At 36.1% G+C, this 17108-nt stretch overlaps 3 protein-coding genes across 7 annotated transcripts; 1 reads left to right on the top strand and 2 right to left on the bottom strand.

Moving 5' to 3' along the window:
• Positions 1-2217: 2217 nt before the first annotated feature.
• Positions 2218-3616, top strand: LOC113754056 (salicylic acid-binding protein 2-like). The gene is made up of 3 exons (XM_027298374.1): positions 2218-2644; positions 2813-2953; positions 3079-3616. The coding sequence occupies exons 1-3, from the start codon at positions 2264-2266 to the stop codon at positions 3361-3363; spliced, it is 807 nt and encodes a 268-aa protein (XP_027154175.1). The 5' UTR covers positions 2218-2263; the 3' UTR covers positions 3364-3616.
• Positions 3617-5806: 2190 nt separating this feature from the next.
• LOC113753497 (salicylic acid-binding protein 2-like) lies at positions 5807-7425 on the bottom strand. 2 transcript variants are annotated; one of them, XM_027297668.1, is made up of 3 exons: positions 6950-7425; positions 6712-6867; positions 5807-6416 (listed from the first exon to the last, which is right to left on the bottom strand). In XM_027297668.1, exons 1-3 carry the CDS (start codon positions 7316-7318, stop codon positions 6132-6134), a joined length of 810 nt encoding a protein of 269 aa, XP_027153469.1. In that variant the 5' UTR covers positions 7319-7425; the 3' UTR covers positions 5807-6131. The 2 variants fall into 2 exon arrangements, with proteins under 2 accessions (XP_027153469.1, XP_027153470.1); XM_027297669.1 differs by having other exon boundaries at positions 6712-6843.
• A 1984-nt stretch (positions 7426-9409) lies between these two features.
• LOC113751051 lies at positions 9410-16361 on the bottom strand. 4 transcript variants are annotated; one of them, XM_027294900.1, is made up of 13 exons: positions 16174-16361; positions 15969-16031; positions 15823-15876; positions 15562-15660; positions 15113-15199; positions 14429-15031; positions 13105-13587; positions 12331-12383; positions 11982-12248; positions 11517-11840; positions 10179-10759; positions 9858-10074; positions 9410-9769 (listed from the first exon to the last, which is right to left on the bottom strand). In XM_027294900.1, the coding sequence occupies exons 1-11, from the start codon at positions 16237-16239 to the stop codon at positions 10702-10704; spliced, it is 2157 nt and encodes a 718-aa protein (XP_027150701.1). In that variant the 5' UTR covers positions 16240-16361; the 3' UTR covers positions 9410-9769; positions 9858-10074; positions 10179-10701. The 4 variants fall into 4 exon arrangements, with proteins under 4 accessions (XP_027150701.1, XP_027150700.1, XP_027150702.1 ...); XM_027294899.1 differs by having other exon boundaries at positions 9410-10074; positions 10179-10315; positions 10559-10759; XM_027294901.1 differs by having other exon boundaries at positions 9410-10074; positions 11982-12061; positions 12146-12248.
• Between the last annotated feature and the right edge of the window lie 747 nt (positions 16362-17108).

Here is a 17108-nt window from a genome sequence, read left to right as displayed (position 1 = left end):
GATTTCAGACGCATCTAATATAATCCGAATAAAAATTCATGAGGAATCTGCTATTAAACCAGTAATACTTTTCAGATTAAAAATTAGATTTTACTTACCATCAACCTATCACTACATAGATAAAAAGTTAAAGGATTCGAAATCAAGATCATGGAGCAATTAGTGATATTGATTTAATAAATCAAAGCTGAAAAACTCAAGACTTAAGCTGAAGAAAAGGTTGGATAATTACCTGAATGATGTGAAACGTTCTGGTTTGTTCTTTGCTCGAGAAAGCTAGGGATAGGTGGGCTTTAATTTGAGTACTTCCTGGATAGGTCTTGTCAATTTGCTTCAACAGTCGAAGGCTACAGTTTTAGCTTATTAGGCAATGGTGCCATAAGCTTCCAGGCACTTTTTCTCTTGTTGACTTTGTTCAAAGCAATCAACGATGAAAAGGTTTGGACTTTGGAGGCAATTTTGTTTAGGGTTATCTTTTTCTTTTTCTCTAAAGCAACCGATCTTGAGTGGTTGCCGTACGAAAGGAACCCAAGTGAAATTAGACCGATCGATTAATTTTGGTTCAAAATTGTAGAGGTAGAGAAAATTTGTGTTAAATCAAATCAAGTTGAATTATTAAAAAAATTAAAGTGTAAATAATAACAGGACACTTGACGCAATGCTATAGGTGGCATTGAGTTGACATAGAAAATATGTTACCGAGGATCCCAAGTGAGATGCTAGCAAGTACCATCAAAATAGAGATCAATAGATATGGGTTTCTTTTAGAAAAGAAAAACCTATTTTAATTAAGTACTTGAATTAAGTACTGTTTCACTTGAATTTTGCTCACATTGTTTTTAATAAATATTTCGTATTTGTCAAATTTTTTTAAGAAAAAAAATGGAAGATTGATGGTCGCTCGAGGCTTCGTTGACTCGTGCAATAGTGAAAAACGTCTTGCAAAACAAGACAAAGCGAAAAAGGTGTAGTGGGTCCAATTCAAATACTACCAAAAAAGTAGTGGTACTAGAATCAATGTTTTGAAAACCGGACCGGACCGGCCGGTTCGACCGGTTGAACCGCAAACCGGCCATGGCACCGGTCCGGTTCAATGACATTGTTGCTTTGCTAGAAAACCGGTCAAAGACCGGTTGAACCGTGAAAACCGCCGAACCGGATTGAACCGGCGGTTTTCCGGTTTTCAGCTTTCCCTCTTTTTTTTTTTTTTTTAAAAGTTTTGCAAAATGCAGCAATCAAGATTCGAACCCAAGACCTTTGTAATAAAAGACCAATGTATTAACCGTTGCACCATCACATCTTATTAGTTTTTTTTGATAACTTATTTATATAAAACAAACACTCATATTTCTTTTTTCCATTTTTCTTACAAAATCTCATCTCCTCATGGCTCTTTCTTTTTAATTTTCAACTCTCTCTCTCTCTATCCTCTTTTCTTTTGTCACTCCCTTTTTAATCAAACCTCTTTATTTTTAATTTATTGATGTTTTCTTCCATCTTTTAATTTTGTTTTTGTCCATTAAATTGAAAAAAGTTAAAAAAGAATTTTTTTTAACTCAAATTATTTAATGCCACAACCACTCACTTTTATCTTATTTTTTGTTTCTTATCAAGTTTACATTTCTATTTTCGATTTTCTTGATTTCCTTTAAACTCCAAATTTTCTTTTTTAAATTGCAATCTCTAAATCCCAAAATGTAAATTTAAATTTAAATTCATAATATCTAAATTCTCAGAGACATGAATTTTGTATAATTTCAAAATATTGTGATATTTTGGGGTTGGATTTAGATATAATTGAAATTGAAATGAAATTTATTTGTTTTAACTTATAATTTAAAAAATTTATTTTTAAAATCCAAGTTATTAAAAAATAGTAAACTTTTCATCATATAAAATATTAAATTAGTCCATTACATGTCTTATTTTGTACATATATATATTTATATAAATTATTTTTAAAAAAATTCATTGAACCGAGGTTGAACCGGTCCGACCGGTTAAACCTCGACCCTTTCACTTCACCGGTTCAATTAACGGTCCGGTTTTTAAAACATTGACTAGAATAAGAAAAGGAGGCGGCTAATGTCTAATCTCATTATTGTCTCCTCCTACAAAGTCCCAGGCACTCGTGCACGCATCTGCAAAGTCCCAGGCACTCGTGCACGCAAGTGCTTGCTAGCATCTAGGCGGACCTATAAGTTTCTCAACCTCCTCTCTCAGACAACCAAAACAAAATAGTCCTAGCACTAGTAGCAAAGCGATGGAATTTGATAAGAAGCAGCAATTGCAAAAGCACTTTGTGCTAGTGCACGGTGCCTGCCATGGAGCTTGGTCCTGGTACAAGCTCAAACCACTTCTCGAGTCCGCAGGCCATCGGGTCACCGCACTTGACCTCTCGGCCTCTGGCATAAACACCAAAAACCTACAAGACCTTCGTACATTTCACGACTATACCCGACCATTGTTGGAGCTCATGGCTTCCCTTCCTCAGCACCAAAGAGTCATTCTGGTTGGCCACAGCCTCGGGGGTCTGAACATAGCTTTGGCTGCAGACAAGTACCCGGAGAAGGTCTTAGCTGCCGTTTTCTTGGCTGCTTTCATGCCAGATTCTGTACATGCGCCATCGTATCCTCTGGATAAGGTAACTTTATCTACTACCATACCATATTACTACTATTTAGGCCATTGAAACTCATAATAATTAGTTACATGCAAAGAACAACATTACTTGATAACCTGTATTTCTTCTTGCTCTTCATCCTTTTTTATCAAATTAATTTTAATTTGATGGATATTACATTCTTGAAAGTATGTGGAGCGGACCTCAGCAGAAGCATGGTTGGACACAGAATTTGAACCCTATGGTAGCCCAGAGGAACCAACTGGAACTTCATTCTTTTTCGGGCCACAGTTCTTGGCTACCAAACTTTACCAACTCTCCTCCACAGAGGTATGCTGCGAAAAATATCCACGTCTTTCCTGCCTCTACTCTAACTCTAAGGGAATATTCATCATTCAATTTAACCCCGAATGGGCGATCTTGCTTTATAAGAGTGATAATTTTTGTTGTTTTAGGATGTGGAGTTGGCTAAACTGTTAGCCAGACCAAGCTCGTTTTTTCTTCAAGATTTGTCAAATGCTAAGCCTTTTTCCAAGGAGGGTTATGGATCAGTTGAGCGAGCTTATATCATATGCGCTGAGGATAAAGGAATACCGCAAAATTTTCAACGTTGGCTAATAAAAAACAATGGGGTGTCGACGGTAGAGGAGATAAGTGATGCAGACCACATGGCGATGCTTTCCAAGCCCCAGAAACTTTGTCAAGTGCTGCAGCAGATCGCAGATCAGCACGCAAGCTAGTTCTAATAACCTGCCCTGATTGGATGTTGGATGTTGGATGTTGGAAACAACTTCTCGTAGTGTTTCTGCTTTATAGATAAACAACTTGATCACATGCGACAAGTTTGCAACAGCACTCGAGTCTGGTCTTATCCAACGTTGTATAGATGGTGCTCTGGGAAGAGGGCAAGAACGGTTGTAGGAACCGACCGTTATTGAAATTTCATGGTCAAGATTTGATCGAAAATAATTGTAAAATTCAGATTTCATCTTCTACTTTATATTTCACACATTATACGTAGGATTCACAAAATTTTATTATATAATTATATGTTATTGAAAGTGAATTATATTGTATATAAACAAAATTACATCGCGTGTATTTTATATAAAATCGTCACAAATGATTTTCTTGATAACCATTCAACCCCTTATCGGCGCTTTGGTAAAATGGGCTGGGACAGTGGGACTACTGCACTGGGGGTTGGGTTTCGAAGTCTGCGAAATAAGAACCAGTAGTATTTCGTAGCAGCCAGCCAAAAAGCGCATATGATTATTGACATCTTCCTGCAAAAATGCATTTTTCTCAATGTCGGCGGTGGTCCGGTTTTCGACCTGACTGGATTTTTCAATTGTACAAAGTACGAAGGTAAATTCGTGGAATTTTACCCTTATTTTATTATTTTCAATGAACACAATACCCTTGCTTGCTTAATTAATATTACAACCAACTTTAAAATGCAATTCTTAATAAATATTACAAATTTATTGCAACTTTTATTTTTCATGAATAATAAGTAAATTTAAATGGTGAAACATGCACGAATATTTTTACCTATGACCTCTGACTTTTCGCAATTCAAGCTTAGTTGATGCACAATTGTACTAGGTGGGTATTTGGTAAATGCGCATGAGGAGTTAGCATTAGAGATATATATATATATATATATATATATATATATATATATATTCGCACGCTAAGAACAAATTATTCGGAAAATCATCAAACTTTTTAAATAGTAAAATTTTGACCCTTCAACTTTTAAGAATATGAATTTATCCACTAAACTATCAGAAATATAAATTTTGACCCATTATGTCTGTTTTTAATGTTAAGCCAACCATATCTAAAGGAAATTTAGCAGACTTACAGGTGAAAATAAATGAAATGATTCAAAATTTACATTTTTAATAGTTTAGTGAGTAAGTACATACTCTTAAAAGTTGAGTCGTCAAAACTTTACTATTTGAAAATTTTGATGACTATCCAGATAATTTGTTCTATTTTTTCTTAACCACTATGGAAATCTTAAATGATTATGAAAGTATTGAACTTTGATTTTGATCATTCTCTATTTATAGTATGGATTTCAAATTGATTAATTTTCTTTTAATAAAATGCAACTTATTCAACTTTGAAATCCAACATGTGAAGAGAAATAACCAAACCCCATAATTAGAGATGGCAATTTGGATTGAAATCCATTTATCCATCCATATAATCCATAATTAAATGGATTTGGATTATCCATTTATAGTGTTGGTTTTAAATGGTTGACCAAAGTAAAACCATTAAATTAAATGGATTTATATGGATTATCCATAAAAACCATATATATCCATTTACTTAAAAACCAAATAAAATTGAAGTTTTGGTGGATAGAGAATTGGGTATCAACTGTGACCGGATTGAGGTGGGTGAGATGCTCTAAGTTGCTCTACTTTGTGCTCAATTACCTCCCCGCCCACCGGCCTAAGATGTCGGATGTGGTTCGAATGCTTGAAGGAGAGGGCCTAGCAGAAAAATGGGCAGCCTCCCATAACTATACAAATCAAGGCACAAACCTTCCCACCCTCATTCATGGTTCCGGAATCAGGTTGCACCATGCCACGGTCCCTGGACATGATGACAATGTCTATGACCAGTCAGCCATGTTTGAGATGATAACAATGGATGAAGACTATGATGCTTATGCCATGGAGCTCTCTGGTCCGAGATAACAAGAGGACCTAAAAATGCACAGATATGTTGATTTTTGTTTTCTTATTCTTTACTATAAAGAAGGTTACCTAAGCATCAGAACGACCTAAATTAGCTCTTTACCTATTTTTATTTGTTTCTATTTTCCTCCATGTTTAGAAGGCTGTTTTGTGTTTTACCATGTATGTATATATCGTTTCACAGTCAGAGATACTGATTGCTCCAATGAGTAAATAATATTTAAATGGATTATAAATGGATAATTGGTTTTTATTTAATCCATTTAGATCCATCCATTTAAATCCATTTAATAAATGGATCTAAATGGATTGGATAAATTTCATCCACTATCCATTAAGTCAAAACCAATTATGAACCATTTATCCGTATTGCCACCTCTACCCATAATCATAATAAGGTTTATAGTTGCAATTTTGGTATCCAAAAATAATAATAATGTTGCAATGATATGATGGCGTGTAATAAAAGAAGAAGTTGACATCCATTTATTTAAAAAATAATAATAATTTCCAGTGTCTTTACATGGAAGAAGTGGATCCTCACTCTATTTCTAGAATCCCATGAAAAGCGACACTAGTTTTTTTTTATTTCAAATACAAAGACGTCGTTGTAACCCTTTGTTTAAATCTACACATTTTTTTTTAAAAAAAAAAATCACTGTGTACGAATCTTCATCGATTGATAGACACACAATGCAAATTTATTTATGAGTTGGCCAACTTTGGAGATCATGCCATCTCGTCCACCACCACAAAAAAAAAAAAAGAGCTGGTGCCAATTAGCATCATCAGGCAAATTTCTCAGCAATCCGTTCCAAACAAGAGCATAACTCTAATGGCCTGGATAACATGACCATATGATCCGAATTATAAATCTCCTCCACTTCTTCGACTGGATTCTTCTCAATCATCCATCTCTGCAAGTCCTCCTTTATCACGTTGTCTTTATCGCTAATAATATAAACACGACGAACAGCTCCGTAATTTTCGTCCGTGAGTGCGATGCCCTCTGACAAATTTGCATCAGCAAACGCTGCTATGGGCCTGACCAAAAAGGTTGCCAGCGCCAAATCCTGTCTCGTTTGGCACCGTGGCCCCAAAAGCCGAAAACGAAAATGGAGGCCAGAGCAGAATTAGCATTAAATATGCGCAAATTAAAAAGATAATTTAAGAAGAAAAAAAAAACTTCTGCCCTTCATAAAATATTAAGGAGAGACAATAATACTAATATTTGTTACTGTTTTCATCCGTATCAAGATTCAAGAGCGGCGGTTGGATAATTCTTTTGAAGGACGGACTGAGAGGATACTGAATGAAGCAGTAGGAAAAGTTGACAGAATATCTTCTGTTAATTGACAAAACACTAACCTCCGGAGGGGACAGTTGATACAATTTGGTAGACAAAAACTTGGGGCCAAAGAGGAGTGAGGTAGGAGGTTTGTCTTCTCCGTTCTCAAACCCATGTTGGATGTCCATGGTAGAATCCAATCTTCTATTATACTGCGAACGTAATTGCGATGTCGACTATCAATTGCAGAAAAGCAAACAAGCTGTAACCAGTTCCTGGAAGGGGTTTATTTTATTGGTGGTAAAGAGGAGCCAGTACCTCTTCAGTCATGGTGCGAATGGGGAGATGAGGAGCAGGAGTGAATGCAGTGAGGAAAACAGCAACAGCAATCTTTTGGGGGAACTTTTCCATGGCGAGAGATATGGTCACTCCTCCCATGCTGTGACCGACCAGGATAACTCTATCATCTGGTGGTAAATCCGCCATGAATGCCATCAGTGGCTCAGCATAATCAGAGAAGGAATTGAGCTCTTCCAGTCGTTTGGGATTGACCCCAGAGGCTGCCATGTCAAGGGCAGTGACTTTGTAACCGTTGGATCTTAACAGTGTCACCAGCTTGTACCAGCACCATGCCCCATGACAAGCGCCATGAATGAGCACAAAATGTGCTCTCTCTTTCTCACTCATTTTCTTGCTTTTAGCTAAATTCTATGCTTTCTTGGTGCCGATGAAAGTGATCTTTATAGCCAAGCGGGGCTCAGAGGAAAGCCCTTCACCATCTGCAAGCGACGTTCTTGTAGAATACTTGCGATGAGAACTAAATTACTAATGTTACAATTGTCTTCAAACTTCTATAGAGCATCTTACTCAGTCTCAGGGATCCAATTACATCCAAACACGCAAGTCAAAAATTCTAGGGAAAATAATCCAAAACGTCCCTCACATTTTATAAACTAACTTTTTTCGTCTCTCACTTTTAAAAGTATAATTTTATGTCCCTTACATATTCACATCGATCAAATTTAGTTCCTGACTAGGTTTTCGATCATTTTTTGGCCGGAATCCATTACGTGCAAGGCACGTGATCATTTTTGAAGGGTAAATTTGTTAAATTATATTTTACATAATCTGATCTATAGTCCTCCACATTTAATAAAATAAATTTTTTCGTCCCTCACATTTTATAAAATGATTTTTTTCATCCCTCACATTTCATAAAATGAATTTCTCCATCCTTCACGTTTCAAAAAATGAAATTTTCATTTTCCACTAATTATGTGTGTGAATACATTTTTTTAAAACACATGTATATATCTATTTGATTTTGCTTAATAATAATAGCATAAACACATGTATGTAATTGGGTCCAAGTTGTGGATCTTCTCTTTTTGTATGATTATGACTAATATTTATCAATAAAACCTTAATTTGCATATTCTTATTGTATTTTGACCGAAAATAGCTTTATTGGCCAACTTGACAATGAATGCAAGATTTTTTACTAGCTAATACCAGATGAAATCAAATGATCACGTATAATATATGGTATTCGTATTGTTAAGTGAAATCAAATAGACACATACATGTGTTTATGCTATTCGTATTATTAAGTAAAATCAAATAGACATATACATGTGTTTAAAAAAAATGTATTCACACACATAATTAGTGAGGGATGGAGAAATTCATTTTGTGAAATGTGAGAGATGAAAAAATCATTTTATAAAATGTGAAGGAGGAAAAAAATTGTTTTATAAAATGTGGGGGGCTATAGATTAGATTATGTAAAATATAATTTAACAAATTTACCCTAAAAATGATCACGTGCCTTGCACGTGATAGATTCCGGCCAAAAAATGATCGGAAACCTAGTTAGGAACTAAATTTGATCGATGTGAATATGTAAGGGACATAAAATTACACTTTTAAAAGTGAAGGATGAAAAAAGTCATTTTATAAAATATGAGGAACGTTTTGGACGATTTTTTCAAAATTCTACTACTTGGAATTTGATGATTGCACGTACATGCACGCAAGGGGACGGCCGACTCGATGCTCGATAGTCAATATACCACCACTAAGGTTACCATCAACATGCATCTCCAATCGCACGGTGCCAGTGCTTCACCGTCGTCAATGTACAGAAAAGGACGAACGAAAATGCCAACAAACTAATTTTACTGGAGAAGGTAATTAATTGTAAGGCCAGAACAATGATTTGAGGCATTTTTCTTGTCATCAACTTCAGAAAAACATTTGTCGATGAGGAAACCAGAAAGAATGGCTGGCACTGATGATCTGATTTGAACTTACAAAGAAGAAAAGAGAGAGAGAGAGAGAGAGAAGGTGAAAAAAATGATGATATGAAACGGCACTTTTGTCAATGATTTTTCCGGTAATTAAAGAAAACGGAAAAGACATGAACAACACGACCTATGTTTGTCAAATATCTCTTCCAGCAAAAGAAAGTTAAGAAAGTTTCTGTTTTCACTAATTTCCATCTCAAATCTAATGTAACGCTCAAACATTTTCGTTTTGAACTTAAATTCGTTTTCGTAGGTTCATTTGAGACAGAAGCTGCAAGTAAACTTACCAAACCATCAAAAACTCACATTTGAGACACACTCGTATATTTGATCAACGGCAACTACCATGTCACATAAATCATTTCTTTGGAGTAGACAAATCATCAAATAATTTACGTTGCTTTCAACTGGAGAGTGTGGCATTGCACAGTTCACGAATAAAGAGAAAGAGGTGGTGGCAAGATTTTTAAAATACACCATGAACTCTAATTTCCTTTTCTATAGCTAGAATATTCTAAAGTACAAAGGGTTAACTGGATCAGAAATAGGAATCACCATCATCTCACCCATCTGGTGGATTCTTTTAAACAATCCATCTCGGCATCTGATACATGACGTAAAACGTGCCAAACCAAACGTAATTTTCATTAGAGTTCATTTTCCTCGGAAAGATCGTTTCAAGTTTCACTAAAAGGCATGCAATAGCAGATCTGGTCTTAATGTGGAAAGATACATGCAAGAACAATTACAAACTGTCTTCCAGCTATGCACCTGAACTTCTTCGAAGTCGCAGCAGTTTTGGAGAACCAGTTCACTTATAAGTTGCAGGTTCCTGAGCTCAAAAACATGGAACAAGTCTTGACTAATACGTGGGAGTAGACCAACCTCAGGCTTGATTGCAAAAAATAAGATGAAGTCACCTTGGTGAGGACATTGTGCTTGAGCAAAACAGTTCATAGAAATGGCTGAGCAACTTGGCAAAAGTTCGACGATGAATTACACTGCAACTATGCATAACCTTAATGGGTGAGGCCAGTCTTCAATGGTTTGCACTTTGCATGGCTACAGGATTCTTGAGCAGCAATTTCTTTTCTTTTACTCAATTTTCCATCATAAATGCAGCCAATATGTGCCAGACTGCAAATCACAGTTCCACTCCTCAACCAAAAAATAAAGACAAAATTGGACCTCTCAAACACCAAAAAGCTTTGAAGGAAAGGAAATTAGAGAATAATCACTACCTCTTGATAGATGGAGCAAATGCAGACGTTAAGACCAGGCATGGAGGCACCGAACAGAACAGCAATTTCCGTTTTTCCATCAAGAAAAATTGCTTTGTTTCTTAGGAATAAACCTGCTTTCCTCTCCTTTATAATCACTGCAGTTAGAAGAAAGTCACAGAATTACGGTAATCTTGGACCAACTAACTAGAATCTTCAGTCTTTAGAGGATTTTATCCATATGGCATGGCAAAAGCAGCTAATACAGGTCAGAATGTTGGGCATCAATATGACAACCAGCTTCATGCTGCGTTCATACTTGATCAGTATCCCTCATCTTAAAATTCTTACTCCTATGTATTCAAGCAAGACCATGACTAAAAAGAACATGAATTTGGAACCTGATAATACGATCAGATTGTTTCTTCCTTCTCTGGCAATAAAAGTCAGTTTAATTGATTATGCCAAAAAATAGCAATCTCTCCATTACTTTGATCTAAGCCACAATAAAGGAGCACAGCAGAAACAGTCTTAGCCCTTCAAATTAAAAACGAGTAGGTGCTTGGATATCCTGAAGGCTGAGCTCCTCGAATCTTGACAAACTGCAATAAGAAAAAGGTCATCATGATTTAATGTTCAGTATCCCCATTAAAACTTGTAATATGAAGAAAGAACCAGTGTTGGTTTCATTAATTAAAGAAGTAAAAGACAAAGGTGCATCACAATTGTAGCATAAGCAACAAAGGTGCATCATAATTGTAGCATAAGCATTCATGGTCACTGCCTTCAATTTCAACCCAAAACAGTAGACGCGTTCACATGAGTATCTTATACCTTCATTATTAATGGTACCATGACAAATGTTATAAAGGTTCTCAAAATAAATTTTTTAAACAAAGCAAAAAACATAGTACCTAAAACAGTTGTCAGCATAGATAAAATGTGATATTAGTGAAAACTTCCACTCAATGAAGGCACAGCTCAATGAGAAAATACCCGAGAAAAGACAAGGGCAATATGAGTGCAGATTGCTTCTAACAATTCTCCAACCACATCATTAACTAGAGGAGACATCATGAAGAAACAATATCAAAACAAAAACATCACCACACTAAAGTATCATATGCAAGAAAAATCACTGTCTGCCCATCTAAAAACAGGAAAAAAGTGCGATAATCTATACTCCAAATAGAGAACTAGAAGAACTATGACCAGCCTGAGAAAAACAAAATAAAAGCAAAATCACTTTTAACCTATGAAACAACAAAGTAAGAAATAAAAAGATTGCAATAATCAATGCTTTTATGAACATCCAGTCAAGAAGACCAAGAAAGGGATTGCAAGCAAAAGTTTACAGACCGTCGCAAAAGAACTTGTGGATTATATGGAAATAGATTTTTCTGGTAAAGGCTGTCAATAGATGCTTTCAGGCAAAGCAGACAGCCCTTGGCATCCTCAACCAAGACGGTCTTAGTTCTTCCGTGCTTGCCACTATTTTTACCCTCTGTATCCATAGGTGAGGGAACTGAATCATCCTCCAAGGATGCATGGCACTGATTACCTTCAAAATCTATACCATCTGCTAAAACTCTTCTTCTCTTTCGACAAGATGAATTTGGAGGTTTCACCCATGTTGAAAACTCCGCAAATAGGTTCCATGAATTACACACCATTCGCAGGCACCTATCGCAACCATATACAAAAGAATTTGGCAACTGAGAGTGTAGGCTAAAAACTATCCATTTCCACACACTTTCAGAGAACTTTAAGTCAGTGAAACGCAAAAAGAAGAAAAATAAAATATGAAGCTGGAAATATGTGCACCTCAGAAGATATTCTGCGCATTTGGCTCCAGTATCCTTCGAAATCAGGTAGTCAAGAAGCACTTCATGATCATAAAATATCTGCAAGCAAGATAGAAAATCAAACAGACAAGCACTACAAGGACAACTACATTTTTGTGATTTGCATACATGAGATCCGCTTACCTCTGCAAGAAATAAATGAAAAAATTTTATGGGGTGAAATAGATCTGATGCAAGGCAAAATATGTCATTCTTTGCTGTCAACAAAGAACCACCGCTATTAAACCTATAAGCAACCACAGAAAGGCAACTTACAAAACCAAATTTTATATCTGGAAATTGAAATGTGAAATATGTACAATTTTTACCATTTCTCTGGCAAGTGAAACAGTTGCAAGAGCATTTCGAATAGGATGTCGTCCTAGGATGCAAGAGGGGGAAATAATTAAGAACATATAAAAACAAAGCAGATAAAAGGGCAAGAAAGTATAAATATGAAACTCTTATCAGCATCACTTAAAAATTCTGTAACAAACCAGCAGAGTTCTGCATCAAAAACATACCATCCCCTTGGTGAATGGAGAACCTTCAGGCAAACTAATGACATCAAATGAATATTCAGTAAATGCTATTGATTTGATACAATCTCTAGTAATGGCTAAATATTTCGCAATGCTCAAGACTTGTGCATGCCTTTCTCATTAATTCAGAAGTCTAAAAGACTTCAGCAGATAATCTCCAAATAAAACACAAAACACAGGAACAGGTTTCAATCTCTTACAATGCCATAAAAGCTACAAGATGTCATAGACACAACTCTATCAACAATGAGGATGAAATCTAAGGATCCACTCTAAGAGGTGATTTATACCTAAGGCAAAAATAGGACATTGAAGCACATAGTGGATTTGACCTAAACTTTATGGTGACAACCAATTCAACACACCAACCTAGCATGAGAAACAGAACCTCCCAAAATAAGAAAAATTACAAGTGAACTTTTTAAGCTTGTTTATAATCGAGCCAAGAAATGTAAACCAGTGGATGTACAGATTTGTAAGTTAGAACTATTGAAACAAGAAATGAAAATTTTAAGTAGATTGAACTTAAAAACTAGCTTCCGAAAGGTTATAGAGTGTAACCTCTTGCATGTATAACTTTAGAAAGGCTAACGCAAAGCTCAAGCATCTTTGTGAATACATTTCATGGTCCACAAAAGTATCAGAAGGAAGGTGCCTCTGAACCCACTGTTCGAGCATCAGCGGACCTTCACTTCTACTGGAGTAGTTTGAATTCGAATAAAGGTCAAATGTGAAGCAAGTGTCTGAATTTGCAACTTTGAATTGCTTGTCAGCTTTCTCGTTCAACCTCACCAAAATGAAGGAACACCTAAGAAAAAGAAAAACAACTAGTCTTTGCAAATGGCTAGATGACATTTTCTGTCCTTCTGCATCACAATCATCAGACCGGAATGGGGAACCTTCTAGACAGTCATTTAGATTAAACTCTTGCATATCCAAAGGTTGACAAAGTAGATCATGAAAGTATTTCTCAATAAGATGCAACCATGTCATAAGATCTGAACGCTCCAGGTGAAGTATGGAAGTAAGCCTCATCATCAGCATCTGTATAAATAACAACATATCATCAAAACAATCTGTATGAACACATTTTAAGGAATGTACACCTCTGACTACTCCACAAACCCAGATAAATAGGATCACCATCATCATCTCATTCTCCTATCAACTTTGTGATTAGCAGCAAAACTAGTTCACGAGTAAGTATATTTTGCATGAAAACACCAGGCAATAAAAAAGCAGCAATAAAATCAATATAATTAATTGTGTAATAAGACGAAGCACTACGATAGCCTTTTGTCAATTTATCAAGATCAACGAGGGGATAGAGGGCACATGATTGATGCAAGTACAATCTTCACCACCTAACTAGTTTAAATTTCCTATATAGCAAGTGTAAATCTTTAGTACGAGAAGTATAACTACTCAGTTTGTTTGCAACAAGCCTGCTAATTTACATCTATCAAATACCAACTTTTGCACCCAACAGAACAAGTAGCAACACTTCTGAACAATGTGACTTACCAAATATTCCATATAAAACAGCAAGAAAAGAAATACTTTTATGGCATGCAAGCAAAGTGCAAGAGTATCAAACTCATTGGACACAAACAACTTCGTCCAAAATAAACTAAGAACGAAGGATCAAACAACAGTTGTAGGCAGAATTGACAATAAATTTATTTCTGGCACATAAGTTTTCTGCAGTCTTAACCTTACATTTTCAGCAGTTTAAAACCAATTAGAAAAAAGGGGCACACAGAAGACCAATGCAGCTTGAATTCTCTTGATAGATAAAAAACCTTCACAACTTCCTCATTTATACTCAACTAAATGGTCTCTACAAACCATGAAGTAGAATAAGTTGATAAGTGTAAGCTAGTACCAAGATCTTGTGTCTCAAGTAATGAAAGATACGGACGTCATCCAGATGTTCTCGTCCGACAAAGCAGCCAACTAAAATTTTAGGGATTTGGTTTCTGATCTGAAATACAATGGGATGCATGTTGGAACCAGCTCCAGCTTCAGAGATGCCGCTTATGTCAACCAAGGAACAGAACAGTTGAACAACATTCCCATGATAGATACCTATTGACTTCAGATGGGTAGCATTTTTACATAACAAATCATGTCCAGCAGGGCTTGCTGGAGGCTCACCGTTTGACACAACATACGCCTCATTCAGTGAATCCCAAGGCAATTTTGAAAATAAATCAGTAATCGAATCCAGGTAACCTATCAAAAGTTTATCATCCATATTCAGCTTCAAAATTTTTAGAACATTACGAAAAACTCGAATAATAGAAGCAAGAGTCAAATAGCTTCCATCTCCCATCCTCAGCTTCATCAGCGAACCAGGAATAAATGAACCTATACCAAAATCTTTGGCTCTGGAAAGTTCATGACCCCCTGAAGCTAACATAGTGTTGTGAATGGCAAATTTCAGCCAACCACACAATAAGTGCATGTATTCAGCCCAACCTGATTCCTGCAGTACAAATATTAATGAGAAGATATAAATGTAAAATAAATAGCAAAAAGAATGGAGCTTAATTCTGCCATTACGTACAGTTGCAGCAGCAAACTCAGCAATAGCCACAAGGGTGTTGCCTGTCAAGTGCAGAATAAGTGGATTCTCAAGACTAAGTAAAGACATCTGTAGCAAAGGAACGAGGAAAAAGAATATAAGCTCTGCCCACTCAACAAGGCAACAGAACAGTTTACAATTTGAATTAAGCCCAAAAAAAGGCACCAAAAAAAAGAATTCTAACTGGCACCCAATCAATAACCATTTCCTAATCTTAGCGTGAAATCAAGTACTATTTTATGCCTTCATGTAACAAAGAAAATGCTGAAAGCTTCACCGTGCAGAGCACGAAACTAAGTTCTGAAACACTGCATTTCGAGTAGCACTGGACTCTAACGAACATAAATTTTTACGTAATATACTCGCTCTACCACACTGACAGAGGAGAAACTTGGAAGCTCATAGCGTGATAAAATGGTAGAAACACTTACCAAGTGACCAACGATCTTAGCCATACACCGATGGTCATCAGGATGTGAATCAGAACAAACAGCAGCGCCGCCGCCATCTGCTGGTTGCTCAGCCGTTCCCTAATAAATTTCAGGATATGCAATACCAACCGAATTTAAGACTATAACGAGGTTCCTTTTTCTTAAAAATCCAAAACATAATAATAATAATAATAATAATAATAATAATAATAAAAAATAACAACAGAGAGGAGGAGTAAATAAAAGGGAAGAGACTCTGACATCGTCGGAAGCGGAGTCAAATTCAAGCGTCCACAGTTTAATTTGTCTATAAACCTGCAAAGCAAGAATTAGCTTTGAATTTAAGCTCAGAGAGAAAAAACAGTGTATATGCAAAAATGTATACACAGAGAAAGAAGCCGCGATACCTGGGAGAGTGAAATCAAGAGCTGTTTTACGACTTCAGGAGTTGAAGAAACAGAGACAATTTCCTGTACAATCAAGCGTCTGATTATTCAATTCTTGTAAAATTTCCCCCCCCCCCCCCAAAAAAACCCAAAAAACCAAAAAAAACCCCCCACCATGTAAATGGAAATTTTGAGGAAGCAAAAAGGCGATGCGGGTTGATCTTACGCCGAAGGGACGAAGAGAGTGGTCGATGAGACGGCAAAGCCGCGACTGGGCCGACTCGTGATTCATTATCCGTCCAAGCGAAACTAATTGGAATTTGGGCAGCTCCTTTTCTTAATTTTTTTCCCCCAAAAAGTGGAGGGAAATCTGCAAGTAGTAGTACCTATCTTGTAATAGTACCGATCTTTTTGTATTTATCGATCTTTTTTTTTTCCCAATTCATCACTTAATAATAGTACCGTGATTTGTTTCACAGTGTATATTTGTTTGGATAACATCAATACCAACGACATTTTACAAATCTTCCAACAAATTTGTGATAGTTACCCCCCGGCCCATCCATTACTTAGTACTATCAATCAAGAAGGTGCAAAACACTACTAATCTGAATGGTTCAAGATTAGTGATTTAATTCTAATTTTTTCTGTTGAAAGAAAAAGAAAGTATGGAGAAGTTTCCGAGTGTAATGGGGGTTAGTACACCTTTAGTAGCAGTGGCCTTAATGGCCTTTCCAAAAATCCCACATCGATCATTGGAGGGGTTTAGGGTTAGGTTATTAGTTTCTTGGGTGGCCTCAAAAGTTGCCGGCTGTTGAGATTTACCTGGGATTAAGAGTTAGTGATTTAATTCTGATTTCTTCTGTTGAAAGAAAAATTGTTATGCTTTTCGTGAACAAATTTTTCAATCACTTTTTATTTTACATATATCAAATCGTTTCAGTAATTTTTTATAAAAAATTCAGAAAAATGCAATTCAAACAAAACTAATTTTTATATTTTTGGGGTGAAACCCTTTGGGATTTATTTCTTGCGTTTGTTTTGCACTCAAAGAAGAGGGTGGCGCAGGTTTATTGCTCACAGCATTCACATTACTGTACACGATTAGACACATCAGCACATTATAAAATTTGCACTTTCTTTTTTTTTGAAGGATAAAAT

This window comes from Coffea eugenioides, chromosome 11 (genome assembly GCF_003713205.1).
Source record: "Coffea eugenioides isolate CCC68of chromosome 11, Ceug_1.0, whole genome shotgun sequence".
Lineage (NCBI taxonomy): Eukaryota > Viridiplantae > Streptophyta > Magnoliopsida > Gentianales > Rubiaceae > Coffea > Coffea eugenioides.
This window is presented reverse-complemented; position numbering and strand designations above follow the sequence as displayed.

Coding starts and splice junctions, on each gene's coding strand:
- LOC113754056 (XM_027298374.1), top strand. CDS start 2,264: ATGGAATTTGATAAGAAGCAGCAATTGCAAAAGCACTTTGTGCTAGTG. Junction 2,645..2,812: donor CATCGTATCCTCTGGATAAG/GTAACTTTATCT, acceptor CATTCTTGAAAG/TATGTGGAGCGGACCTCAGC. Junction 2,954..3,078: donor ACCAACTCTCCTCCACAGAG/GTATGCTGCGAA, acceptor TTGTTGTTTTAG/GATGTGGAGTTGGCTAAACT.
- LOC113753497 (XM_027297668.1), bottom strand. CDS start 7,318: ATGAGTGAGAAAGAGAGAGCACATTTTGTGCTCATTCATGGCGCTTGT. Junction 6,868..6,949: donor TTCGCACCATGACTGAAGAG/GTACTGGCTCCT, acceptor TGCAATTGATAG/TCGACATCGCAATTACGTTC. Junction 6,417..6,711: donor ATCAACTGTCCCCTCCGGAG/GTTAGTGTTTTG, acceptor CAAACGAGACAG/GATTTGGCGCTGGCAACCTT.
- LOC113751051 (XM_027294898.1), bottom strand. CDS start 16,239: ATGAATCACGAGTCGGCCCAGTCGCGGCTTTGCCGTCTCATCGACCAC. Junction 15,032..15,112: donor CTGAGTTTGCTGCTGCAACT/GTACGTAATGGC, acceptor TTTGTACTGCAG/GAATCAGGTTGGGCTGAATA. Junction 13,588..14,428: donor ACTTGAGACACAAGATCTTG/GTACTAGCTTAC, acceptor TTATTTATACAG/ATGCTGATGATGAGGCTTAC.